Raw genomic sequence first — 27,768 nt, 5'->3', positions numbered from 1 at the left:
ATCTTCAATTTCCCCATTGTTACAGACAGGACAGTATATTTCCTCTCTAGGAATGTTAAGATGTCTTCCCCTTTCAATCATTAAAGAATGCGCACTTATGCGTATTTTGCATATTGCTGCTCTATCATTGAAATTGTTTAATGAATCAGCATATGTATGATGATCTTTGACCCATTTTGTAGACTTTACGAAAGAAACTAAGTTTAGAAGATTCCTGTAAGTTAGCATTTTTATTTTGCAAGCACTGATCATAAATTCTTTGTTTTACTTGTCCCAAGTGCTGCTTTGTTAAACAACTTTTATCTTCAAGATATGAATACTAGTATGATCTAGTATCCTAAATTTTGTAAAATATCATTTAGTTTTTTTAATCCAGGGGTTTGAAAACCTTGCATCACAGAAATTTTGATTTACAAGTGTATTTTCTGATGAAAGTATATGTTCCAAAAAGTTTATGCTTGAAATTACAATCTTACTTTTGAGTGGAATTCGACCAAGCTCAGCAGTGCTGCACGACAAGCATCATTTGAAGCCTTGCAATGAACACCAAGTGATTCTTTGATTTTAATGTGTAGTTTTTCAAGGGTTCAGAGTCCCTTAAGGATGAGTAAACGCCCCAAATTTCACAACAGTACATAAGTATAGGTGATATTTATGTATCAAACAATTTTTTAAGTAGTTTACATGAATTATTCAGACCAACAGTTAAATACAGTCACAATGGTCGTTACCCGTCGGGAGCCTCAGAATAAGACAAACCGGATATGGATATAGTCAAATTATTCAATATGGTGGACATTTTCGACCAAAGATCATGAATGGGGTAAAATAGCGATTTAGCAAATAGTTTCCTTTGACAAAAATGAAGAATGTTAATGTATTTATAACAACACAACACAAAGTACATGAGATAATTTGATTGTTTGCTACTATAAAGCTCAAGGGCATATGATACAGTTACAGGGGAGGTAATGACGTCGCTAACCGTTCAACGTAAAATGTTATTTTTTTCGCGACGTCAAATGTGATATATTTATTTGGAAGAAATTAATTATTTACTGATTTTAATCATTAGATTGAAAACCAGTACATTGACCCATCTTTTTAAACTGACATTTGGCTTGATTATGCATTAAATTCGTTTGTACCAATTTTTATGAACAAATCATCAAATTTTTTATTATGTCAATCATACCTGCCAACCTCTGAAACCTTCAAAGAGGGAGATCTCCCTCTCAGCTATGACAGCTGAGGGGGAGATTTTGCGCGAACGATATTTTCAAGTGAAATATATGACGTGTTTATTTATTCATCTACGAAACACATATAAGAGTTAATAGATATACTTTGTTTCTTAAAATATGGTTATATCCTACAGAAGGGGTGTGTTGTTTGTTTCTTTCCTATTTCATCATCTTTGACATTTGAATCCATTTCTGGACAATTTTTCACCCCAGATACCTCTGTATGATTCAGAGTGCAATCATGTTGTCTCAGATGGTGTATTAAGTGTTTGCAAATATATATTTCACTAAATTTGGTTCAATACATATCTTATAAATTTCAATATAAACATTGAATAGAAGTATAGATCTTTTAAGATATTTTTAAGATGTAATTATTTTTTTTGTCTTAAGGCATACAAATTCTTTTAATTGCCATCCTTTTATGATTTTTTGTTTAATTTGTATTTAGTTTGTATTGTTTTATCAATTCACATTATTTTAAGAAAGGTAACTTAAAACAGGATTAAACAGGGGAAGTAACCCAAAATTTCTTTGAAGTATAACACAAAGCTTGAAGCAAAAGTCGTTAATGATCGTTAATTAGTACTATGTTTGACACCCAAGCTGTCAAGTGAAGCCATTTAATTTCACATGGTCTGTGATTTACAAGTAAAAACAACCATCATCAGTGACACAAAAACGTAATTATTGTTGACTTGTCATTCAAGGTTGAAATATCCAAAAGCGGGAGATTCTATACTCCCACGCGGGAGGGTACCGGCAAGCGGGAGATTTCCCGAATTTCGCCATTTGAGCGGGAGTCTCTCGCTCAAAACGGGAGGGTTGGCAGGTATGTGTCAATGATTTTTTTTCAATTTGATAAATTACATAATTAATGATTACGTCAGAACAATTAACTGGCCAATCAATTAACTCCAATTAAGTAACCTCTGTTATGGGACTGCATGGGTGTCTTTTTAACATTTAAACCACTTGTTTTTTTTTTTCTCATCCTGATTTATCTTTAAGTAAGGGTCAAGTGATTTTATGTGGACAATTTAATAAAAAAAAAATAATTGCTATAGTATTAGCAATGTTTTTGTTACATCAAATTGATATAGTGTTGTTTTATTTCCGAGATAAATCCTGATTTGTAATAACATCGTCGCTCGAGTGTTATTTTATTGTGGTTACAGTGTTAATTGTTTACAACATGTTAGGCTGAAATTAACATTACTGGTCCCTTCGTGTACATCCCAATTTATCATCCTCAACTAAGTTTTTCGTGGAATAATTGACAAGTCTCACTTTTAGTCATGCATAAATGTACTTGGCATTTTTTTTACTTCGTGGACACTGTTACCACATCAGGTATATATAAATGGATGAATAATTGTTGTGAGCAATTTCTAAGTTTTGTCATAATATTTGATAAAATGAGATGGACCCTGCTTAGTACTATTATATAGACCTACAGGCTGAATCTTTTTTTGATTTCGCTCTTGAACACCCTATTTTATGAACCCATACTACTGTGTGCTAATCAGAGCATTGGCAAATTTAAAATTAGATTAAAAAAAAAATCAAAATTTAAAGTCTTTGGTTTGACCTGAACAGAAATTAAAAGATCTTCCAAATGCGAGGCTAGCAACTACTGTTGTCAAATTTTAGGGAATGACTGACAAAAAAAATATTCTGAATCCAGATTTTCCCAATACCTTATAGTGTTAAATTTTAATATAATTATTTTGATTGAAAGCGTTGAAAAACTAAAAAAATGTTAGCGCTTTGCGTGAGAAAAATTACTGACTCAGACAAAAAACCATGACCCCCCCCCCCCCCCCCCCCCCCCCCCCTCCTCCTTTTGAAGTTAAATGGTTGCTCCCTTAATGATGTTACATGTATTTCATTTAAACAGCTCATGTCTATTTTGCTTTTACACTCAATGTCACAGGCAGACCATTGCACTTCAGCGTAGCTATCAACAAAGTTAACGTCACAATGCCCATGTGATGCCACCATCACATTCAGCGTGTAAACCATCGCACTTCAGCGTGGACCATCGCATTTCAGCATGACAATCGCGGTTACGATTCCTTCATATATATATAAATTTTGAGACAACCTAGGAAATACCAGATTCTTGTATCATGTATATTATCCAAAATTGGACTATGAATTAATTACTGTTTTTAAATCAAATACATGTATATACAATTAAAGAAGGAATTTAAAATGCCAGTCATTATAAAAAGATGTGGTATGATTGCCTTTGAGGCAACTCTCTGACAGAGACCAAAATGATGTGGAAGTTAACAACTATTGGTCACTGTATAGCCTTCAACAATGCGCATAGCAAGCTATAAAAGGCAAATGTGAAATAATTCAAATGAGAAAAATAACAGCCTGATTTATGTATAAACAATGAACGGAAAACAAATGTTATATACAGCAATGAACAACAGCCACTAAATTACAGGCTTCTGACTTGGGACAGGCACATACAGAATGTGACTTGGTTAATAATATGTTAGCAGATGCCCAACAGACCACCTCCTATTTTTGACCTATTAATAACTTAAGTTATGAAACAATGTCTTATGTAAATGTGAATGAAAGTAGATGTTGGGTAGACATCAGTAAGAGAAGCAACCCAACAACACAAAAAGCTCATAATATATATTCAGTGTTCACCTAGAGAGTGAGTGAGTAAAGAGAGATGATGAAGGAATGCGACATGTATATTACATTTATCATGTTTATCATGTTGATGATTACTGGGTGGAATTTGATGTAGAATAATTTGCTGTTTCCAGTACCAAATGCAACAAAAAATTGGAACTTAAAAATGGGCTGTCATACTTTTATTACTCCAAACTGACCAGCCTGACATGTAAATTTTGTGCAGAACCAAGTTTTTAAATCATTTGCAGAATTTTACAACAAAAAAAAGAAAAATATTTCAGACTTAGTGTCAGTTTGGACCTTCTATATATTAGGTCCCAGGTGTAGACAGTTTTTTTTAAAGCTTTGCTATACAATAAAAGGGATATAATAAGACTTTTGTAGAATATCATCCCCTGAGAATATATATTGCATTCACAAGCTTGTGCAATATAAAAATCTACTTGGGACAATATTGATGATATTCTTTCTGAAAGTAGATACAAATTGATCAGAATAAACATGATAAAGTTTGGTATAAAGTAGTGTTTAGATAACATTTGAACCCAGTGTCCTCCACAGTATTTTCATATAGCACATATCATATGGGAAAAGAAAATAGCACTGTTTCCTTAGAATCATAGAACCACATTTATAACATTATAAAATCTATTCAGATACATGTAGCACCCTGCAAAAAATTATAGCACCATGATACAGTGGGGTGGGGGGAGCTCAAACCTATACATGCCAAACAGTTACAATAACCTGCAAATTTTACACATGTTATATTAACATAATTAATGAGTAAAATCACAAAAATGTCCTACCTTCTTACTTGGAGTAATTCTGCATAGGGTAAATTCTTTTAGTGAATTGAAATAAAAATATGACTTTAAAATAAATTAGGTTAATTTGTTAAATTTAAATGATAAATATGATAGAATTATTTATTTTTCTTTGATGAATTTTATCCTCATTCCAGATTCTAAATAGAATTTATGAATGAAGTAAAGAGTAAATATAAGATAATATTTAAATGGATAATTTGTATGCATTGATTTATCCAACATCAAAGAGGTATATGTTGTTATTGATAACAGCTTGTTTAAAGGTATATATATGTATATGTTAAGAAATTGAAGTATTTCCTTTATAAGTTTATATCAATTTTCAGTTGTTTTTATACGACCGCAAAAAATTTTTGCGGACGTATATATTGGTATGACGTTGGCGGCGTCGTCGTCCGAAGACACATTGGTTTTTGACAATAACTTTAGTTTAAGTGAATGGATCTCTATGAAATTTTACCATAAGGTTCAATACCACAAAAGGGAGGTTAGGATTGGGGGTCATGGTACCAACAGTTAAGGAATTAGGGGCCAAAAAGGGGCCACAAATAAGCATTTAACTTATGGAACGGTGTATGGATCTCTCTGAAATTATACCACAAGTTTCCATACCACAAAGGGATGGTTAGGATTTGCTTTGGGGGGTTATGGCTCAAACCGTTTAGGAATTAGGGGGAAAAACAAGGGTGTCCTGGTTAATGGACAAATACTTTAGTATAGAATTTTTTTGGGGGAAAAAGGGGGGGGGGGGGGGGGGGGGGGGGTAAAAAGAAATTATGGGGGTCAATTTTTTCTCATTTCAGATTTCAGATATTAAAAAGAAAAATTCTTCAAATATTATTTTTTTTTGCAAAAAAAAAAGGGGGGGGGGGGGGGGGGGGTTTAATACGTAACAGCATAGTGTATTGCACAAAAGCTAAAAAAAAAAAGGGGGGGGGGGTAAATTTTTTATTTTTTTTGGTGGGGGGAGGGGGGGTCAATTTGCAACAGCAAAGTGTATTGCACAAAAGCAAAAAATTAAATATAAATTCAAATCATATAATCAATTCTAAGTTCTTTGACAACAGTTATTCTGTGTCAGAAACCTTTTATGTGTCAAATATTTAATTACAATCCAAATTCAGACTTGTATCAAGCGCGAATATTGCATCCATTTTTGCCCCAACTGTTCAGGGTTGGACCTCTGCGGTTGAACCTCTGCGGTCGTATCCAGCTGCGCTCGGTGAGGCAATTTATTCATTATATATATGTTGATGCTGTTTTTTTTTTTTTGGCTAATATTTTTCAAAGTTTCATATTGCACTTACCTGCTCATTAGGATTCAAATTAGATATTAAGCTATGTAGATGAGGATGAGAATAAGATATGAAAAATTTTAGTTAGATTCTATTAGCTTGTAGAGATGATTTTTACAGGTACAAGCCTGGGCTGGTGGGCCTGTGGTTGAGCGTGAAGACTGAGATGAGGATGTAAATATATAATGCTATGTAGATGAGGATGTAAATAAGATATAAAGCTATGTAGATGAGGATGTAAATAAGATATAAAGCTATGTAGATGAGGAAGTAAATAAGATATAAAGCTATGTAGATGAGGAAGTAAATAAGATATAAAGCTATGTAGATGAGGATGTAAATAAGATATAAAGCTATGTAGATGAGAATGTGAATAAGATATAAAGCTATGTAGATGAGGATGTAAATAAGATATAAAGCTATGTAGATGCAGTAATGTAAATAAGATATAATGCTATGTAGATGAGAAAGTAAATATAATATAAAGCTATGTAGATAAGGATGTAAATAGGATATAAAGCTATGTAGATGAGGATGTAAATAAGATATAAAGCTATGTAGATGCAGTAATGTAAATAAGATATAAAGCTATGTAGATGAGGAAGTAAATAAGATATAAATCTATGTAGATGAGGATGTAATTAAGATATAAAGCTATGTAGATGAGGATGTAAATAAGTTATAAATCTATGTAGATGAGGAAGTAAATAAGATATAAATCTATGTAGATGAGGATGTAATTAAGATATAAAGCTATGTAGATGAGGATGTAAATAAGATATAAAGCTATGTAGATGCAGTAATGTAAATAAGATATAAAGCTATGTAGATGAGGAAGTAAATAAGATATAAATCTATGTAGATGAGGATGTAATTAAGATATAAAGCTATGTAGATGAGGATGTAAATAAGTTATAAATCTATGTAGATGAGGAAGTAAATAAGATATAAATCTATGTAGATGAGGATGTAATTAAGATATAATGCTATGTAGATGAGGAAGTAAATAAGATATAAAGCTATGTAGATACGGATGTAAATAAGAAATAAAGCTATGTAGATGAGGATGTAAATAAGATATAAAGTATGTAGATGAGGATGTAAATAAGATCTAAAGCTCTGTAGATGAGGATGTAAATAAGATATAAAGCTATGTAGATGAGGATGTAAATAAGATATAATGCTATGTAGATGAGGATGTAATTAAGATATAAAGCTATGTAGATGAGGATGTAAATAAGATATAATGCTATGTAGATGAGGATGTAATTAAGATATAAAGCTATGTAGATGAGGATGTAAATAAGATATAATGCTATGTAGATGAGGATGTAAATAAGATATAATGCTATGTAGATGAGGATGTAAATAAGATATAATGCTATATGTAGATGCAGTAATGTAAATACAATACAAAGCTATGTAGATGCAGTAATGCCAAGGGAATTGATTCAGAAAGATTTATTGGCTATAGGTGACAGTTCTTGAATTTTAGGGAAATTTGCAAAGATGGCATCGAAACTTCCTCAGCTAAGTTGTTTTCTGTCTTCAGTTTTTTTTTACCTACAGTTTTAACATTAAATCTAAATGTTTTCAAGTAAAACAGTATTTTTCCAATTAGTTATTTGAAATAAATTTAAGACTGAAATGGCAATTTTAATATAAACAAAATCTTAAACATCTGAACAGTTACACAACATTAATGTTAAGATTTTCTATACTATGTATTTTATAAGTTTGCGATAATATGCCTTGTAGTGGAGAATGAATTGAAGGATATATGTGGGGCATATATATCAATGAGACAGTGACCCAAGGACTTAACCATTATAAAGATTTCTCAAGATCAACATAGTCTTCAACAACATATAGCTATGTAATGTAACAAGCTCTAAATTAAACAGTATTCAACAATAGACAAATAGCTATGTAATGTGTCAAGCTCTAAGTTTAACAGTATTCAACAATAGACATATAGCTATGTAATGTGTCAAGCTCTTAAGTTAAACAGTATTCAACAATAGACAAATAGCTTTGTAATGTGTCAAGCTCTAAATTAAACAGTATTCAACAATAGACAAATAGCTATGTAATGTGTCAAGCTCTAAGTTAAACAGTATTCAACAATAGACAAATAGCTTTGTAATGTGTCAAGCTCTAAATAAAACATTCTGCAACAATAGACATATAGTCAAGCTCTAAGCCAAACAGTATCCAACAATAGACAAATAGCTATGTAATGTATCAAGCTCTAAGTTAAACAGTTTTCAACAATAGACATAGCTATGTAATGTGTCAAGCTCTAAGTTAAACAGTATTCAACAATAGACACATAGCTATGTAAGGTGTCAAGCTCTAAGTTAATCAGTATTCAACAATAGACAAATAGCTATGTAAGGTGTCAAGCTCCTTATAAAACATTCTGCAACAATAGACATATAGCTATGTAATAATTCAAGCTCTAAGCCAAACAGTATTCAACAATAGACAAATAGCTATGTAAGGTGTCAAGCTCTAAATAAACATTTTGCAACAATAGACATATAGCTATGTAATGTGTCAAGCTCTAATTTTAACAGTATTCAACAATAGACATATAGCTATGTAATGTGTCAAGCTCTAAGTTAAACAGTATTCAACAATGAATATATAGCTATGTAAGGTGTCAAGCTCTAAATAAACATTCTGCAACAATAGACATATAGCTATGTAATATGTCAAGCTCTAAGCCAAACAGTATTCAACAATAGACATATATAGCTATGTTATATGTCAAGCTCTAAGCCAAACAGTATTCAACAATAGACATATAGCTATGTAATGTGTCAAGCTCTAAATAAACATTCTGCAACAATAGAGATATAGCTATGTAATATGTCAAGCTCTAAATTAAACATTCTTCAACAATAAACAGATGGTTATGTAATATGTCAAGCATTGAATTGCCCAAAGCCTATAGAAGTTGTGACTAACAGAGACTATGAAAGATCTCTTGACTGTCCTTCAGTCCTTCTGTCCTTCCCATTTTTGTTTCCGTACTCTAACTTGAGTTTTCCTCATCTAAATTTTATGAAACTCATACACAATGCAAATAATCAAAACTTGCAGACAGATTTGAATTTATGCAGTGAGTCACTTACTGTTCTAGAGTTATGCCCCTTTGTAACTTAGAAAATTGCTATGTTTTTCATTTCCACACTCAAATTTAAGTTTTTCTCATCATAATTTTATGAAACTCATACACAAAGCTATGAATCAAAACTTGCAGACATAATTCGGCAGTGTGTCACTTAACAATTTAGAGTTATGCCCCTTTATAACTTAGAAAAATGCAAATTTTTTCGTTTCCTCACTCTTTCTTAAGTGTTATCACATTAAAATTATATGAAACTAATACACAATGCTGAGAACCACAATGCACAGACAGATTTCAAATTTGGGCAGTGAGTCATTTACTGTTCTAGAGTTTTGCCCCCTTTTTAACTTTGAAAATTGCAAAGTTTTCAGTTTGGGTCATTTGTGTCCTCAGACACATTCTTCTTTTATTTGTTTCTGTGCCTCACACAAAAAAATGTCAAAGTTTCAATGATATTCAATGAAGATAATTACACATCAATCAATACATGTATGTTGTTATTTCATTCTTATTAGCTTATAGATAGTACAGTAAAAAGAATGCTATTATGATTTATAATCCTGTAAAATGTATTTTTATCTGTGATGCATTTTGTAGTTTATAATATGTAATAGTGTCAGAATTCTTATTGACTATTTGCTTTTGATTTGAGATTATTATTATTCAGGTAACATCCAATGTTCAGAATAAATAGAAAACACATGTAGCATATTAATTAACAACAATCAAAGTATCAGCACTAGAGTAATGAAGCATCTCATTTAACAGACTACAAAACAAACAAAACCCTCACTTGGCCTAGTGGGGGACTGGGGTGATTCAAGGTACCAGGGAAGGGGAACAATGTTAATATCTAAATAAAACAACAAATAAACTTGTAAAATTGACAGTATAAATAAATTGAATAAACTTATTTTGCCAGTTTTTAAATATGCTGTATAAATGTAGTTGCTTTCTCATTTTCTTTTTTTATTTATAAATGCAGGTCTAGAACTATGATATGTTGTGTTTATTTTTATGAATATCATGTTTGGAAAAGTACTTGAGGAGGACTTTTTTTTAAACTGTTATTAGCATGATGGTTTTATTATTATTAGAAACCATGGCAATGAAGTATTAGTTTAAAAAGTTTTAATGAAAGAATTGCTTTCAAGTTCACTTTAGTGTTTAGTAATTTCCAACACTAGTACCTAGGTATAAATATATTTAAATTGTAATGTGGGTGGTTTTAACAGATCACTTATTTTTAATGTAACTTTTATTGATTCTTTTATTATATATAAAAGATAAACACCCCTCTATACAACAGAAAACATGTCATTATTGGTAGATTAATTCCCTAATTGTGCCTCAGTTTAACATGATGCTATGAGGGAAGACATAGGGGGTACACTGATGTTATAACTATTTAATGTAGATAATATTGATGTTTACATGAACAGGTTGGTGTATACATATTTTGGCATTTATTTAATTAAGAGATCAATACCTTTAAAACACAGGTAAGATAACATGATAAATTATATACACTGCATGTAACTGCAGGTAGGATAAAAAAAGATGTTATATATTATATACACTGCATGTTAAATTATATACACTGAATGTATTATGTGTATACTTCAGGTAGGATTATAATGTTTTTAGAGTTAATTTGTTCACCACACATGAATTATATAAATAAGTAAACAGAAAAGGAGGAAATATGTAGATAATGCTGCCTACATAAATTGTAAAACAATGTGTACAGTTCATACCTTAAAATAAAACCCTCCTCCAAAATCAAGGGGCAAAGTAATGATGTTATAGAATTGTAGCCTTTGTATGAGGTTGATACAAGGATATATTGACCTGAAGATATACTTCTTTGGGTCGATATATCCTGTATTGACCTCATACAAAGTACAATTGTTATATTATTGATTTCAGACCATATTTGTATCAAAATCATCAGTGCATTCTATTCTCTCATTTAATTTTGTTGGAATTTTATAGATATCATATTGTCTCTTTGACAATAACAACATATTAGTTGTTATTTCAATTATTTTTTATGTTTTTTTGTGTGCATCTTATGCATGTTATGCAAATATACACTTTTTAAAAAGTTTTAACAATATCTGCCGTTTTCAATCGACCTTTGAAAATATAGTTTAACATATTCCTGAACGAATCAAATTAGTTAAAATATACAAATTATTAATATATATATATGTGTATATAATACATTCTACCATAACCCAGTACTATATAAATACAAATACTACACATCTAGTCTGTATATTTTCGGTCACTGAAATAAGTGTACAGTCTTCAGTTGTTAACATTAATGTTTTGTAGAGTCTAACATTTAATAGGGCCTCAATGTGATTAATTATATATTTTCAGACAATTTAGTCTATGAAGTTTGTGAATGGTCTTCAGTCATTGGTCTGGATGAACATCTTGCATCTAATAACTGCAGCTAAACAAGAACCCTCCCCCGTTCTACAGAAATTACAGGAATCATGTAAAACATCAGGGACCTGTGAAGTACACATCCCTAAGGAGGAACTCAAATCCAGGTTAACTCCCATGCAGTATCATGTGACACAGGAAAAAGGAACTGAAGGGTAAGTGACCCATGTCATCCATAATCAGATCTTCCCTGCATTACTATCAAATGTATATAATAGAACTAAAGGGTAAGTGACCCATGACATCCATAATCATATCTTCCCTGTATTAATATCACATGGATATAATAGAACTGAAGGGTAAGTGACACTTGACATCCATATTCATATCTTCCCTGCATTACTATCACGTGGATATAAAGGAACTTTACTTATATTTTAGACATTACATTATACATTGACATCAAGTAATGTGTGACATTAAAAATTGAATACCACCTTGGTTGTCTCATGGTAGGATGCTTGCCTTTAGTGCAAGAGTCTTGGTTTTATCATCAATCTGATCAAACCAGAGACTTACCGCCTTGGTTGTCTCATGGTAGGATACTTGCCTTTAGTGCAGGAGTCTTGGTTTTATCATCAATCTGATCAAACCAGAGACTTACCACCTTGGTTGTCTCATGGTAGGATGCTTGCCTTTAGTGCAAGAGTCTTGGTTTTATCATCAATGTGATCAAACCAGAGACTTACCGCCTTGGTTGTCTCATGGTAGGATGCTTGCCTTTAGTGCAGGAGTCTTGGTTTTATCATCAATGTGATCAAACCAGAGACTTACCGCCTTGGTTGTCTCATGGTAGGATGCTTGCCTTTAGTGCAGGAGTCTCTGATTTGATCCTCAATCTGATTAAACCAAAGACTTACCGCCTTGGTTGTCTCATGGTAGGATGCTTGCCTTTAGTGAAAGAGTCTTGGTTTTATCCTCAATCTGATCAAACCAGAGACTAACCGCCTTGGTTGTTTCATGGTAGGACACTTGCCTTTAGTGCAGGAGTCTCTGATTTGATCCTCAATCTGATTAAATCAAAGACTTACCGCCTTGGTTGTCTCATGGTAGGATGCTTGCCTTTAGTGCAGGAGCCTCTGATTTGATTCTCAATTTGATCAAACCAGAGACTTACCACCTTGGTTGTCTCATGGTAGGATGCTTGCCTTTAGTGCAGGAGTCTCTGATTTGATCCTCAATCTGATAAAACCAAAGACTTACCGCCTTGGTTGTCTCATGGTAGGATGCTTGCCTTTAGTGCAGGAGTCTTGGTTTTATCATCAATGTGATCAAACCACAGACTTACCGCCTTGGTTATCTCATGGTAGGAGGCTTGCCTTTAGTGCAGGAGTCTTGGTTTTATCATCAATGTGATCAAACCAGAGACTTACCGCCTTGGTTGTCTCATGGTAGGATGCTTGCCTTTAGTGCAGGAGTCTTGGTTTTATCATCAATGTGATCAAACCAGAGACTTACCGCCTTGGTTGTCTCATGGTAGGATGCTTGCCTTTAGTGCAGGAGTCTTGGTTTTATCATCAATGTGATCAAACCAGAGACTTACCGCCTTGGTTATCTCATGGTAGGATGCTTGCCTTTAGTGCAGGAGTCTTGGTTTTATCATCAATCTGATCAAACCAGAGACTTACCGCCTTGGTTGTCTCATGGTAGGATGCTTGCCTTTAGTGCAGGAGTCTTGGTTTTATCATCAATGTGATCAAACCAGAGACTTACCACCTTGGTTGTCTCAAGGTAGGATGCTTGCCTTTAGTGCAGGAGTCTTGGTTTTATCATCAATCTGATCAAACCAGAGACTTACTGCCTTGGTTGTCTCATGGTAGGATGCTTGCCTTTAGTGCAAGAGTCTTGGTTTTATCATCAATGTGATCATACCAGAGACTAACCGCCTTGGTTGTCTCATGGTAGGATGCTTGCCTTTAGTGCAGGAGTCTCTGATTTGATCCTCAATCTGATTAAACCAAAGACTTACCGCCTTAGTTGTCTCATGGTAGGATGCTTGCCTTTAGTGAAAGAGTCTTGGTTTTATCCTCAATCTGATCAAACCAGAGACTAACCGCCTTGGTTGTTTCATGGTAGGACACTTGCCTTTAGTGCAGGAGTCTCTGATTTGATCTTCAATCTGATTAAATCAAAGACTTACCGCCTTGGTTGTCTCATGGTAGGATGCTTGCCTTTAGTGCAGGAGTCTCTGATTTGATTCTCAATTTGATCAAACCAGAGACTTACCACCTTGGTTGTCTCATGGTAGGATGCTTGCCTTTAGTGCAGGAGTCTCTGATTTGATCCTCAATCTGATAAAACCAAAGACTTACCGCCTTGGTTGTCTCATGGTAGGATGTTTGCCTTTAGTGCAAGAGTCTTGGTTTTATCCTCAATCTGATCAAACCAGAGACTTACCGCCTTGGTTGTTTCATGGTAGGACACTTGCCTTTAGTGCAGGAGTCTCTGATTTGATCCTCAATCTGATTAAATCAAAGACTTACCGCCTTGGTTGTCTCTCATGGTAGGATGCTTGCCTTTAGTGCAGGAGTCTCTGATTTGATTCTCAATTTGATCAAACCAGAGACTTACCACCTTGGTTGTCTCATGGTAGGATGCTTGCCTTTAGTGCAGGAGTCTCTGATTTGATCCTCAATCTGATTAAACCAAAGACTTACCGCCTTGGTTGTCTCATGGTAGGATGCTTGCCTTTAGTGCAGGAGTCTTGGTTTTATCATCAATGTGATCATACCAGAGACTTACCACCTTGGTTGTCTCATGGTAGGATGCTTGCCTTTAGTGCAGGAGTCTTGGTTTTATCATCAATGTGATCAAACCAGAGACTTACCGCCTTGGTTGTCTCATGGTAGGATGTTTGCCTTTAGTGCAAGAGTCTTGGTTTTATCCTCAATCTGATCAAACCAGAGACTTACCGCCTTGGTTGTCTCATGGTAGGATGCTTGCCTTTAGTGCAGGAGTCTCTGATTTGATCCTCAATCTGATTAAACCAAAGACTTACCGCCTTGGTTGTCTCATTGTAGGATGCTTGCCTTTAGTGCAAGAGTCTTGGTTTTATCCTCAATCTGATCAAACCAGAGACTTACTGCCTTAGTTGTTTCATGGTAGGACACTTGCCTTTAGTGCAGGAGTCTCTGATTTGATCCTCAATCTGATTAAATCAAAAGACTTACCGCCTTGGTTGTCTCATGGTAGAATGCTTGCCTTTAATGCAGGAGTCTCTGATTTGATTCTCAATTTGATCAAACCAGAGACTAACCACCTTGGTTGTCTCATGGTAGGATGCTTGCCTTTAGTGCAGGAGTCTCTGATTTGATCGTCAATCTGATTAAACCAAAGACTTACCACCTTGGTTGTCTCATGGTAGGATGTTTGCCTTTAGTGCAGGAGTCTTGGTTTTATCCTCAATCTGATCAAACCAGAGACTTACTGCCTTAGTTGTTTCATGGTAGGACACTTGCCTTTAGTGCAGGAGTCTCTGATTTGATCCTCAATCTGATTAAATCAAAAGACTAACCGCCTTGGTTGTCTCATGGTAGGATGCTTGCCTTTAGTGCAGGAGTCTCTGATTTGATTCTCAATTTGATCAAACCAGAGACTAACCACCTTGGTTGTCTCATGGTAGGATGCTTGCCTTTAGTGCAGGAGTCTCTGATTTGATCCTCAATCTGATTAAACCAAAGACTTACCGCCTTGGTTGTCTCATGGTAGGATGCTTGCCTTTAGTGCAGGAGTCTCTGATTTGATCCTAAATCTGATCAAACCAAAGACTTACCACCTTGGTTGTCTCATGGTAGGATGCTTGCCTTTAGTGCAGGAGTCTCTGATTTTATCATCAATCTGATCAAACCAAAGACTTACCACCTTGGTTGTCTCATGGTAGGATGCTTGCCTTTAGTGCAGGAGTCTCTGATTTTATCATCAATCTGATCAAACCAGAGACTTACCGCCTTGGTGGTATCATGTGCAATTTAATACTGCCTTGGTGGTGTCATGGTAGGTTGCTTGCCTTTAGTGCAGGAGTCTCTGATTTGATCCTCAATCTGATCAAACCAGAGACTTACCGCCTTGGTGGTATCATGTCGATTTAATACTGCCTTGGTGGTGTCATGGTAGGTTGCATACCTTTAGTGCAGCAGTCTCTGGTTTGATCCTCAATCTTATCAAACTTCAGGATGCTTGCCCCAAGTGCAGGAGGTTTTGGGTTTTATCTTCAGTCAGATCAAACCAAAGACGTTCAAATTGGTTTTTATACGCCCGTTTACGGGACGTATTATGGTATACCGTTGTCCGTCTGTCCGTCCGTCCGTCTGTCCGTCTGTCCGTCCGTCTGTCCGTCGTCAACATGTCGGACATTAATTCAAAAACGCTTTAACCAATTTGCACAAAACTTTGGTGAATTGTTTATATCTATTGACGTGAGCTCCCTTTCGTTTTTTATAAATTTTAGATTTTACGTTTCTGAGTTATGGGGTTTTATTCATTAAAATAAGGGGGATTTTCCAGTTTTCGGACAATAACTCAAGAATGCTTTCACCAACATGCAAGAAATTTTGGTGAATTGTTTATATCTATTGACATGAGCTCCCTTTACATTTTTATAAATTTTACATTTTAAGTTTCAGAGTTAGAGGGTTTTATTCATAAAAAAGGGGGATTTTCCAGTTTTTTGCAAAAAACTCAAAAATGCTTTCAGCAGTTCTTAAAATACTTTGGTGCATTGTTTATATGTATTGATGTAAGCTCCCTTTAGAATTTTATAAATTTTACATTTTACATTTCTGAGTTATGGGGTTTTATTCATTAAAAAAGGGGGGACTTTCCAGTTTTTGGACAATAACTCAAAAATGCTGTCAGCAATTCTCATGAAACTTTGGGGAATTGTTTATATCTATTGATGTAAGCTCCCTTTTGATTTTCATAAATTTCTAATATGACATTGAGAATTAATTTAACTTTATTTGTTTATAGTCTGACAACAGATTTACTAAGTATTGCACAACAGCAAGAAATCTTTAATTGAATATAAATTCAATTCATATAACCAATTTCAAGTTCTTTGACTACATTTATTCAGAAACCTATAATATGTCAAATATTTAATTACAATCCAAATTCAGACCTGTATCAAGCTTGAATATTGTGTCCATTTTTGCCCCAACTGTTCAGGATTGGACCTCTGCGGGCGTATCCAGCTGCGCTCAGCGAAGCAGTTTATTACTGCTTCTCCACTCAACATGGAGTAATAAGAAGTAAGAGCAAAGACTGGATTCATCAGAGTCCTCCTGAGTAGGAGTGTAGTGCAAAACAAAGTTTATATTTATATCACATTAACATATTATAATCTTGAATAGGTGTATAATTGTTGAAACTGGATATTAAACAGCCATTCATCCATCCATTCAATCAAAAGTTTTATGAAAACATTTCACAAGAGACAGCAATTATTTCTGAGTTGAATGGGGGAAATTTAACGAAAATTTATATTTTACAGGAAAAATTCTGGTCAGTATGTGCACAACAAAGCAGAAGGACTTTATACCTGTGTGGTTTGTGGGAACCAGTTATTTTCGTCGGAAACAAAGTTTAATTCTGGATCAGGATGGCCTTCATTTTATGATGCTGTAGACAATGACAGGATAAAGCTGGTAAAGGACACTTCACATGGTAGGTATATAGGGTCCATGTTAAGAATGGTAGATAACCTGCAGGGTCCATGTTAAGGATGGTAGGATACCATCCTTAACTTAGACCCTGCAGTTTATACTAGGTCTATAGGGTCAATATTAGGGATAGTAGATAACCAGGGCCAATGTTTAGGATGGTAGATAACCAGGGTCCATGTTTAGTATGGTAGATAACCAGGGTGCATGTTAAGCATGGTATATAACTGGGGCCCATGTTTAGGATGGTAGGTCTACAGGATCCATGCTAAGAATAGTAGATAACCAGGGTCCATGTTAAGGTTGATAGATAACCAGGGTCCATGTTAATATAGTTAGATAACCAGGGTCCATGTTAAGGATGGTAGATAACCAGGGTCCATGTTAAGGTTGGTAGATAACCAGGGTCCATGTTAAGGTTGGTAGATAACCAGGGTCCATGTTAAGGTTGGTAGATAACCAGGGTCCATGTTAAGGTTGGTAGATAACCAGGTTCCATGTTAAGGTTGGTAGATAACCAGGGTCCATGTTAAGGATGGTAGATAACCAGGGTCCAGGTTGGTAGATAACCAGGGTCCATGTTAAGGTTGGTAGAAAACCAGGGTCCATGTTAAGATTGGTAGATAACCAGGGTCCATGTTAAGGATGGTAGATAACCAGGGTCCATGTTAAGGTTGGTAGATAACCAGGGTCCATGTTAAGTATTGTAGATAACCAGGGTCCATGTTAAGGATTGTAGATAACCAGGGTCCATGTTAAGGTTGGTAGATAACCAGGGTCCATGTTAAGGATGGTAGATAACCAGGGTCCGTGTTAAGGATTGTAGATAACCAGGGTCCATGTTTAGGATAGTAAATAACCAGGGTCCATGTTAAGGATGGTAGATAACCAGGGTCCATGTTAAGGTTGGTAGATAACCAGGGTCCATGTTAAGGTTGGTAGATAACCAGGGTCCATGTTAAGGATGGTAGATAACCAGGGTCCATGTTTAGGATTGTAGATAACCAGGGTCCATGTTAAGGTTGGTAGATAACCAGGGTCCATGTTATGGTTGGTAGATAACCAGGGTCCATGTTAAGGTGGGTAGATAACCAGGGTCCATGTTAAGGATGGTAGATAACCAGGGCCCATGTTTCTTATGTCTACAGGGTTCATGTGTAGGATGATAGGTAGGACTCCAGGGATCATGATTTATACAAAAGAGGCTGAAGAGATCAAAGGGAGAATCAATGCTCAATAAGTCAGAGAGATAAAAAAAAACTGAAAAACAATGAAAATACAAACAACAGTCTACAAAACTCTACATAGAAAACTAAAGACTGAGCAACACGAACCCCAATCAGGTGCTCTGGAAGGGTAGGAATATCCTGCTCCACCCATCGTGTTGTTGGAATATACATATATATTTATTGGGAAAATACAACTAAAGCTTACTGCATGAATTTCACACATATAGGGTTAACTCATTCCATACAGAAAGCAATTACAAAAGTTATATTTTAAATGGAACAATTTTGCAAGATGTAATGTGGTTTTGATGTCCAAAAAAATCTACAATAAATTTAAACTTGCAACTCAGTTGAAGTTTTTAGCAGTAAGTCAACACATTGTTTATTACATAATTATTGGGTAGTACACAGAAAAATATATTTAATGTTTGTGATTCTTCTTGCATGCAAGTTTGAAATGAATAAGATAGGAATATTTGAAAAGTTGATTTATAAGGCCTTCCGTTGATACTCCCATTCTGATTTAAATAAAACACAAATCAGCCATATGTTTTTATCTTAAAGATAGCTCATTTTGCTTTTTAAGTTCTACAAGTATAGATGAATGACTAAACAAAATTTTAGTTATGATCACAGATGAAAATGAATTTCAGAGAAAAACAGTCCAACTTACTTCTTTTGATTACCTCCCTTTGAATGGCATGCAGCACTTCCCATTCTTTCCTGGTCAAAACTTGTTGTAAACAATGTTCGTTTACTTCTCAGGTATGGTCAGAGTGGAAGTGACTTGTGCCAAATGTGGGGCACATTTAGGGCATGTCTTTGATGATGGTCCCCCGCCAACCGGAAACAGATACTGCATGAATTCTGCAGCTCTCAACTTTATGAAAAATGAGGACATAAAACTAAAATCAGAATTATGAAATAAAAATATTAAAGTTTTTTCAATTAGAAATATGCCTGTTTGGTTCTTGCAGATAATGAGATAATGGCAGTTTAGTTATATTGAAATTTTTATTGTCCCTCCCTCCCCCTAGACACATTCTCATGCAGTGGGGTATATAGAAATTGTGTCCAACTATCTGTCCGAAACATATCAATACTAAGAGCCCAGAAAGCTTGCATACTTAGTAGGATTTTTTGTCTTTCTACTTCCTTGTCAGTTTAATTTGACAATTTTTACAGGAGTTATGGGACTTTGACCATTTTATTAGTTCTAGAGTTGAGGAACTCTAACTGTTTTAACATTTAAGGCAATTTTTCACAAATTGTGCAGTAAATCAAGTATTCCTGGATTGATTTCCTCCAAACTTTACATTACTGTGGGGATTGAGAAAGGAAGCTCCCTTTTGATTTTTTTAATGTTCCTATTTGTTGCTCCAGAGTTATTGGACTTTAATTGTCAGACTTTAGTAAATTTTTCTCACATTGTACCATAACTTGAGTTTGTTTTGATTGATTTAGTGGGAACTTTAGGTAATTGTTGGAATCGGTGAACACATGATTGAATGCCATTGAAATATCCCATTTAATTCTTGCAACAATTTCAATATGCTTTATAAGGGTGTATCATGCGCTCTTGACATAGCTGTTTATTGATATATATTAAAGCCCAATTTCACACATATTGTTGCTCTGACAATCACACTGTTGAAAACAAACACAGAATTTGAGGAGCTACAGCTGCTTCTGTTCAATAACTTGAGAACCTTTCAACCAATATTTTAAAAAAGAATGGAGGTCAAGTTTGATATTGATGATTTACACTTTGTTTTGGGGGGTTGTGGTCCTTGATTGATTGGAGAATGGTACTTTGTTTATTCCATATACTGACTTAAAAGTGTTTGATCCAATTTTCTTTTAAAATTTTGATATGGGTCTACATCATGTGACATGGGTATACATCAATGACAAGTGTTATTTCTCCTGACAAAATGGAGGTCAAGAATGGTTTTGAAGATTTTTTGAATTTTAATAAAAGGAGATGTAAGATGTCAACAACAACCTAACAAAGAGATGAAGCAATTCAACATCCAATACATCATAGGACAAGGGTCTTCTTCAAAGGAAATGTGTCTACATCGAGGGACATGGGTCTACATCAAAGGACAAGGGTCTACATCATAGACATGGGTCTACATCATAGGACAAGGGTCTACATCAAAGGACATGTGTCTACATCAAAGGGCATGGGTCTACATCATAGGACAAGGGTCTACATCATAGGACATGGGTCTACATCATAGGACAAGGGTCTTCATCAAAGGACATGTGTCTACATCGAGGGACATGGGTCTACACCATAGGACAAGGGTCTACATCATAGGACAAGGGTCTACATCAAAGAGCATGGATCTACATCAAATGACATGGGTCTACATCTTAGGACACAGGTCTGCATCATAGGACAAGGGTCTACATCATTGGACATGGGTCTAAATCATAGGGCAGGAGTCTACATCATATGACATGGGTCTACATCATAGAACATGGGTCTACATCAAAGGACAAGGGTCTACATCTTAGGACAAGGGTCTTCATCATAGGACATGGGTGTGCATCATATGACATGGGTCTACATCACATGATAAGGGTCTATATCATATGACATGGGTCTACATCATAGGGTAGGAGTCTACCTGATAGGACATGGCCTACATCATAGAACATGGGTCTACATCATACGACAAGGGTCTACATCATAGGACAAGAGTCTACATCGTAGGACAAGAGTCTACATCATAGGACAAGGGTCTTCATCAAAGGACATGGGTGTGCATTATATGACATGGATCTACATCATATGACAAGGGTCTTAATCATATGACATGGGTCTATATCATATGATACGGGTCTTCATCATATAACAAGAGTGTTCCTCATATGACATGGGTCTACATCATATGACATGGTTATACATCTATGACATGGGTATACATCTATGACAGGTGTTGCTCATATGACATGGGTCTACATCATATGACATGGGTATACATCTATGACAAGTGTTGCTCATATGACATGAGTCTACATCACATGACACGGGTCTACATGATATGACAAGGTTCAACATCATAGGACAAGGGTCTTCATCACATGACAAGGTTCTGCATCATATGACAAGGGCTACATCATATGATAAGGGTCTACATCATAGGACAAGAGTCTCCCTCATAATGCATGGATCCACATCATGTGACAAGGGTCTAAATCATAGGACAAGGGTCTACCGTTCAATCATATGACATGGGTCTACATCATATGACAAGGGCTACATCATATGATAAGGGTCTACATCATATGACATGAGTCTACATCATATGACATGGGTTTACATCATATGACAAGGTTCTACATCATAAGACAAGGGTCCACATCATATGACAAGGTTCTACATCATATGATAAGGGTCTACATCATAGGACAAGAGTCTTCGTCATAATGCATAGATCTCTATCAGTGTAATCTGAACCACTGCATTCACACTACAAGTAAAATTGCAATCGATCTGACATAATTACTCGGAAAATTGTGAACACTGTGTATAAATAGAAATATTTAATCAAATTAATGTGTTGATACACATGCTTGCAAAAAAAATATTGATGAAGTAATTGTTTCACTTGAATTACAAGTTCAAATGTTGATACTGCTGTTTGTATAGTTTTTGTTAATTTTTAGCCCTTTTATGTTGGTCATCCATTCTGAAATAAATTGCACGTGTAATTTTTCTGCCATACATGCGCACAAATTATTTTCGATTCAATTGTATTAGTTTAGATTGATCTCTGCGCAAAGTTAGATCGATTCAGACTTAACTACCTCTTTTTGGTGTTTTAGTTTAGATCATCAAAGCGTTCACATTGGGCTTAACTTGATCTAAATGTCCAAATTTGAACGGGGTCTTACTCTCATTTATTTGCGGAGGAAAGTACCAACAGCCTTATATTCTACAGATCATAAGAACATTAGATATAACTTCAAATAGTTAGTTTTCTTTTAAATTGAACATTGAACCAAAGGAAAGTTGTGAATCTATGCAGGGGTAATCAATTGTATATATATGCCTCCTCTTAATTATTTAAATTAATGTTGGAAGTGAAAACAGCTAGAACATTCAAAAAAGAATAAAGAAGAGTATTGGAAAAAGATAAGTGCATCACAAATTATCATGGTATAGTTGTTAGCTGTTGAGGTTCATATGAAATCCTTAAAAGTAAATTTTTACATTTCTTTAAATCTGCATGGGTGGTTAGAAGACAAAGTATAAATTACAAATTGTAAAACAAGTGGAAAAGTCAGAACAATAAAACAATATTTTTTATTTATAACGATGAAAATAGATTTCTATAGATAAATAAATAGATTAATGTTGGTTTCAGGTATGCAGAGATTAGAGGCTAAGTGTGTAGACTGTGGTGCTCATTTAGGTCATGTATTTGACGACGGTCCAAAGCCAACACAAGTTAGATACTGTGTTAATTCTGCATCTATGTGCTTTAAAAAACATACAACTGTGTGACAACGAAGCCTTACAGATGGACTTTAAATGGCATCCATATCTTGACATGTGAAGAAAGTACAGTACATTAAAGAAAAAGATAACACATATAACCGCTATTTTAAGCTTGCATTGCTGCTTAATTATAAGAATTTTGTTGCTTTTCCTTTTTGCAATGAACATTATATTATTTTATCCTTAGTATTGAAAATTGAATTTGAAAATTTGTCCTGCGAGCAGGAATTCTGTAATTAAGTTATATATGATTGTAAATTGTTTAATACTAATAAATCTTACACACAAAGTGTCATAACTCTTACTACAAATTCTACCTCTCTACCTGTTTTTCCCCACTGTTTTGTTAAGTTTTTTTCAACTGTAATATGTATTGAATCCTAAATTTAATTATGTACTAATTTATGTAGCAATAACAAAGTGCAATTGTCTGATTATGATTTAGAATGCACATGTTTAGATTTAACTGAATGTGTACAGGTACTTTGTAGTAATTTTCTCCACCTTTTTACATAAGATTTACATGTTTTTACACATTTTGAATTGACTAAAGGAGGGTATGCTGCTGGAATCCCTTTCTTTGGATCCATAGCTGTTACCTATCTATCTATTTAAGTTTACATGTCATGAAAAGTAATTAAAAGTGCCTTTAACTCTTTATTTATAAAACAATTTATGGAACAGTCCTAAACAAATTTGGTATGATTTGACAGATAAAATGTTGTAAATAAAACTCATGCAGTTGTGTAACTTATTTTCTACCTTTGTAGTTTTACGTCAAAAATAACAGGAGAAACATAGTAATCATCGCTATTTTCTTACATTTAAGTTAAGCTAGAATAGGTTGAAATGGGTTTCAGTTTATTTCAAAATTTGAATAAACGGTATTTATTGAACATTATGACAAGCACAGCAGTAGCATAATTTGGAAAACAATTTTAAATGGTGATTTGGAATTTGCTTAACTTGTAAATAGTTTATGCTTATTGTTTTGTCTTTAATATCTAATGAGGTGATGATTAGCCATAGTGCCAATATATGCATGGTTTGTTAATACATTGTAATCACATGATTGTAACTAATGGTATAGGACCAGAAGGAACCTATTCTTTTTATATATTTCATTTTTTCAATTTTTTTAGTAGTTAATTATGAATTCATTAATTATTGTTCAGAGGCCTAACTTCCATACTATTACTTTTGCTTTAAATCATACTTTTTAATTGATAAGATAGATATTTCTTGAATGAACAAAGGCAAAACAGGAGAACAATATTATTAATCCTTGTGATATTAGGTATTATTGGTTGCAATGAAGTACTGTGATTTTCAAGTCAAATAAAAACCTATAATTTCACATGTAAACTACATTTTACTACTCTGAAATGTATTCTCAAGTTCCCAAAAAAGTTGCATTAAAGGATCAAAGTAATAATGTATAGAAAAGTTCCTTGTAATGTTTACTTTATTTACATAAAAAGTCAATGTATTAAATAAAAGAATATTTAATCCCAAAATTCAAACATGAAATAATATTCAATTTTGTCTGAACAACATGGACATCACTGAATTAATGTTTTGGTAGATAACTTGACGGATACTATGTTATAATTGAATTCTGGGATTATTTTTTTTCAAAAATATTTTCTTATTACATGTATGTATTGTAATAGAGATGTCATTACTTTATTACATGTATGTATTGTAATAGAGATGTCATTACTTTATTACATGTATGTATTGTAATAGAGATGTCATTACTTTATTACATGTATGTATTGTAATAGAGATGTCATTACTTTACCATCAATGTACAACACTTATCAATGGTTGTTAAACCAGTCACTTTTTAGATTATTATATAGTTGAAGATGAAATTAAAGTTGCCCTGTAAAGGATGGAGTTATCATGAAATAAACTCCAATTGTTAATCCTAAAGTTTATAGTTTTCCCTGAATTAGATATTTTTCATGACATTGAAATTGAAAATATTGATAAATTTGGTGTATTATTCCAATAATATATGACAAAGGATGTACTTATATAGATAATTTTATTTATTTGATGTGTTAGCTCTGTTTACAGATTTTTATGTAACCTGTAATTGTTTATTTAATATGTTAACTAGTCTCAGATTTTATTTGTTAGTTTTTATAAGACCGCAAAAATTTGCGACCGTATAATGGTACAGCAATGTCGTTGTCATCCGAAGACATTTGGTTTCCAGACAATAACATGAGTATAAGTGTTTGGATCTCTCTGAAATTGTGTACCACCATAATGTTCCATACCACAAAAGGAAAGTTGGGATTGATTTTGGGGGCTATGGTCCTAACCTTTTAAGATTGTACCACAAGGTTCCATACCACAAAAGGAAGGTTAGATTGAATGTTTTCAAGTGGGTCCAAATTAGGATGCAACATTAAACTTTGATTGATTTCAATATGCTGAATCTAATAATGTATTTAGATTTTGGATTCTGGGCCCATTTTTCAAATTGGTCCACATCAGGGTCCAAAGGGTCCAAATTTAAACTGTATTTGAAAAATTAAATGATAGGGGTTTTTGCCATGTTGAGTTGCATATATTTGATCAATTTTCATTTGTTTTGAATTTTGAATGGTTGTAAAAGCAGGAATATTGTAGAATAAACTAAATTAAAAGTTTCCATTTAATGTTTCTTGTAATTTGTAAAAAAAAATAAATATTTATATGACATTTCTTTGTTAATTTACCTGTTAAATATTGAAATCTGGGATGAATATTAAGACTGATGATCAACATGACCAAATGCAGATTTATGTTAGCAGCTTTATAATTATATCTATTTATATATATATATATATCTGTAAGTCTCTTTTATAGTATATTTTTATTTGAAGTTTTGCTATGCTGTTGTATGTTTGACATATCTTGTAGGAATAATAGATCTCAGATAAACCTCTCCACTATTAATGTGCTGTATGAAGCATGTAAAACATATAATCTACAAAATTAAATGTGCCATATTCAAATATTAATTTGTATAACTGTTTTCCAAAAATTAATTGAAACTAGATAAGTTGTAATGTATGAGTTAAACACATTTAATACTGCAAATACTGAGAACTACAGTTTGAATTGCATAGAAGATTTTTTTGTCATGGCTTTTTAAAAGAGCTGTAGTGAGAGGGTGTCTGAACTGAAATCTCTTACAGAATTCATTTTGTATGTTGAAATAGGACTTAAATCTATTCAACAAAAAAATTTCCTCTGGAAATAAGAAAATAAGTTGTTTGATGAGGTTTCATCACTATCATATCCTTTGTTGGTGGTATAATACTACCACATAAAGTATCAAATAGTTTCTTTCCCTTCAATTTGAATCAGTACTAATCAAGTAGGATATATAAATAATTTCCCTTAACACAGTCTAATACGCCAACAAGATGTTTTTATAAAGCAAGTTTTATATGTCTCAGTTATACAACCTGACATGTCAACAAGATTTTCTGTTTGTGGATTTTTCAGAGCAAGATTGTACGTCTCAGTAACACAGCCTGATAGGTCAACAAGATAAGACCTTGACCTTATGCTCCATTGGTTTGGTTAAGGTCTATTCCTTTAGCAGATTTACATAGAAGATCTAAAATATTTGGTATTAGGACCTGTTACAAAGATTGTATGTCAGTCTTATTATTGTCCATTACTTATTTTTCATACTGCAGATGTCCGCTTAATTTTGTGGATAACGTAGGTATCTCAGAAAATATACATCAAAGTTTAACATTATTTTGAATGTGTATTCTAGACATTCATAGGCATCTTACAGGATTGAATTGACTCTAAAGTCGTATGTTTTATAGTTTATTGACCTTTAAAATAACTTAAAATTTACAGCTTTCAAGATATTTCTTTTCTGTTTGAAGTTTTTATGTGAGCTTTGATTAATAAATGCTGTGATTTTATGGAATTTTAGCTATCTTGTTTAATAAGATGGATTTATAACTTAGCAGAGCAGTGGTATATAGAACAAGAAAGAACAAATGCTTATCTAAGGTATTAATTGTTGATTAATGGTCAGATGAAATTTCAAATGATTGAATAAAATTGTTGATGAAATGAGCCTCCTTTTCACAACAAATATGTATAGCCACCATTAACAAACTTCATGTATTGGTACTTTATTTATAGGTAAAAAAAATTTGGAAATTGTTTTATTTTACAACAGTTACCATAGACATATTTTACAAAAGTAACTGGATTTTTTATTTAAGATAATTTTATGTAATAGTTGTTTTATTATTTTATTTTCCCCACGTTTTTCCTCATTTTTTTTATTGTTGATCATAAAATAAATGAAAATATTTGCCATGCTTTAATATATATGTTGTTAGTTTTCTTTAAACATCATTAGAAAACTATGGTAAGGTATCTCTGGTTTCGACTACAAATGGAATATTGTCAATTTATACCCATGTTACCACATGTGAAGCAGGATCCGCCTACCCTTCCAGATCAACCCTCCCTTTTGTTCGGGTTCGTGTTGCTCAGTCTGCATTTTTTATGCTGTGTTTTGTAGACTGTTGTTGGTCTTTTGATCGTATTTTGTTTTTTGGCATGGTGTTGTCAGTTTGTTTTTCGACAAATGATTCCTTTGGTTTAAAATCCATTTATAGACCAAACCTGAACAACACGGAAGGGTTCTAAGCTTTAGAACATACAATCCTTTTATAGACCAAACATTAACAACAC

The 27,768-nt window shown here is 33.7% G+C and overlaps 1 protein-coding gene and 1 long non-coding RNA gene across 4 annotated transcripts in view; one reads left to right on the top strand and one right to left on the bottom strand.

The window, feature by feature from the left end:
* The window catches only part of LOC127737557 (uncharacterized), a 44,565-nt gene extending 38,419 nt beyond the window's left edge, over positions 1 to 6,146 (bottom strand). The window contains exon 1 of the long non-coding RNA XR_007999688.1: positions 5,937 to 6,146. This is a non-coding gene — a long non-coding RNA (uncharacterized LOC127737557). The remainder of the gene's footprint in view (positions 1 to 5,936) is intronic.
* On the top strand, positions 756 to 27,395 carry LOC127737550 (peptide methionine sulfoxide reductase MsrB-like). Of its 3 annotated transcripts, none has more exons than XM_052248386.1 (4): positions 756 to 823; positions 11,561 to 11,784; positions 17,121 to 17,293; positions 19,284 to 19,473. In XM_052248386.1, exons 2-4 carry the CDS (start codon positions 11,573 to 11,575, stop codon positions 19,439 to 19,441), a joined length of 543 nt encoding a protein of 180 aa, XP_052104346.1. In that variant the 5' UTR covers positions 756 to 823; positions 11,561 to 11,572; the 3' UTR covers positions 19,442 to 19,473. The 3 variants fall into 3 exon arrangements, with proteins under 3 accessions (XP_052104346.1, XP_052104347.1, XP_052104345.1); XM_052248387.1 differs by lacking the exons at positions 756 to 823; positions 19,284 to 19,473 and adding exons at positions 10,537 to 10,614; positions 22,901 to 27,395; XM_052248385.1 differs by lacking the exon at positions 756 to 823 and adding an exon at positions 10,546 to 10,614.
* The last annotated feature ends 373 nt before the right edge of the window (positions 27,396 to 27,768 follow it).

Source organism: Mytilus californianus, unplaced genomic scaffold, assembly GCF_021869535.1.
Source record: "Mytilus californianus isolate M0D057914Y unplaced genomic scaffold, xbMytCali1.0.p SCAF_4, whole genome shotgun sequence".
Classification (NCBI taxonomy): Eukaryota; Metazoa; Mollusca; class Bivalvia; order Mytilida; family Mytilidae; genus Mytilus; species Mytilus californianus.
The sequence above is the reverse complement of the archived record's forward strand: the minus strand, read 5'-3'. Positions and strand labels throughout refer to the sequence as shown.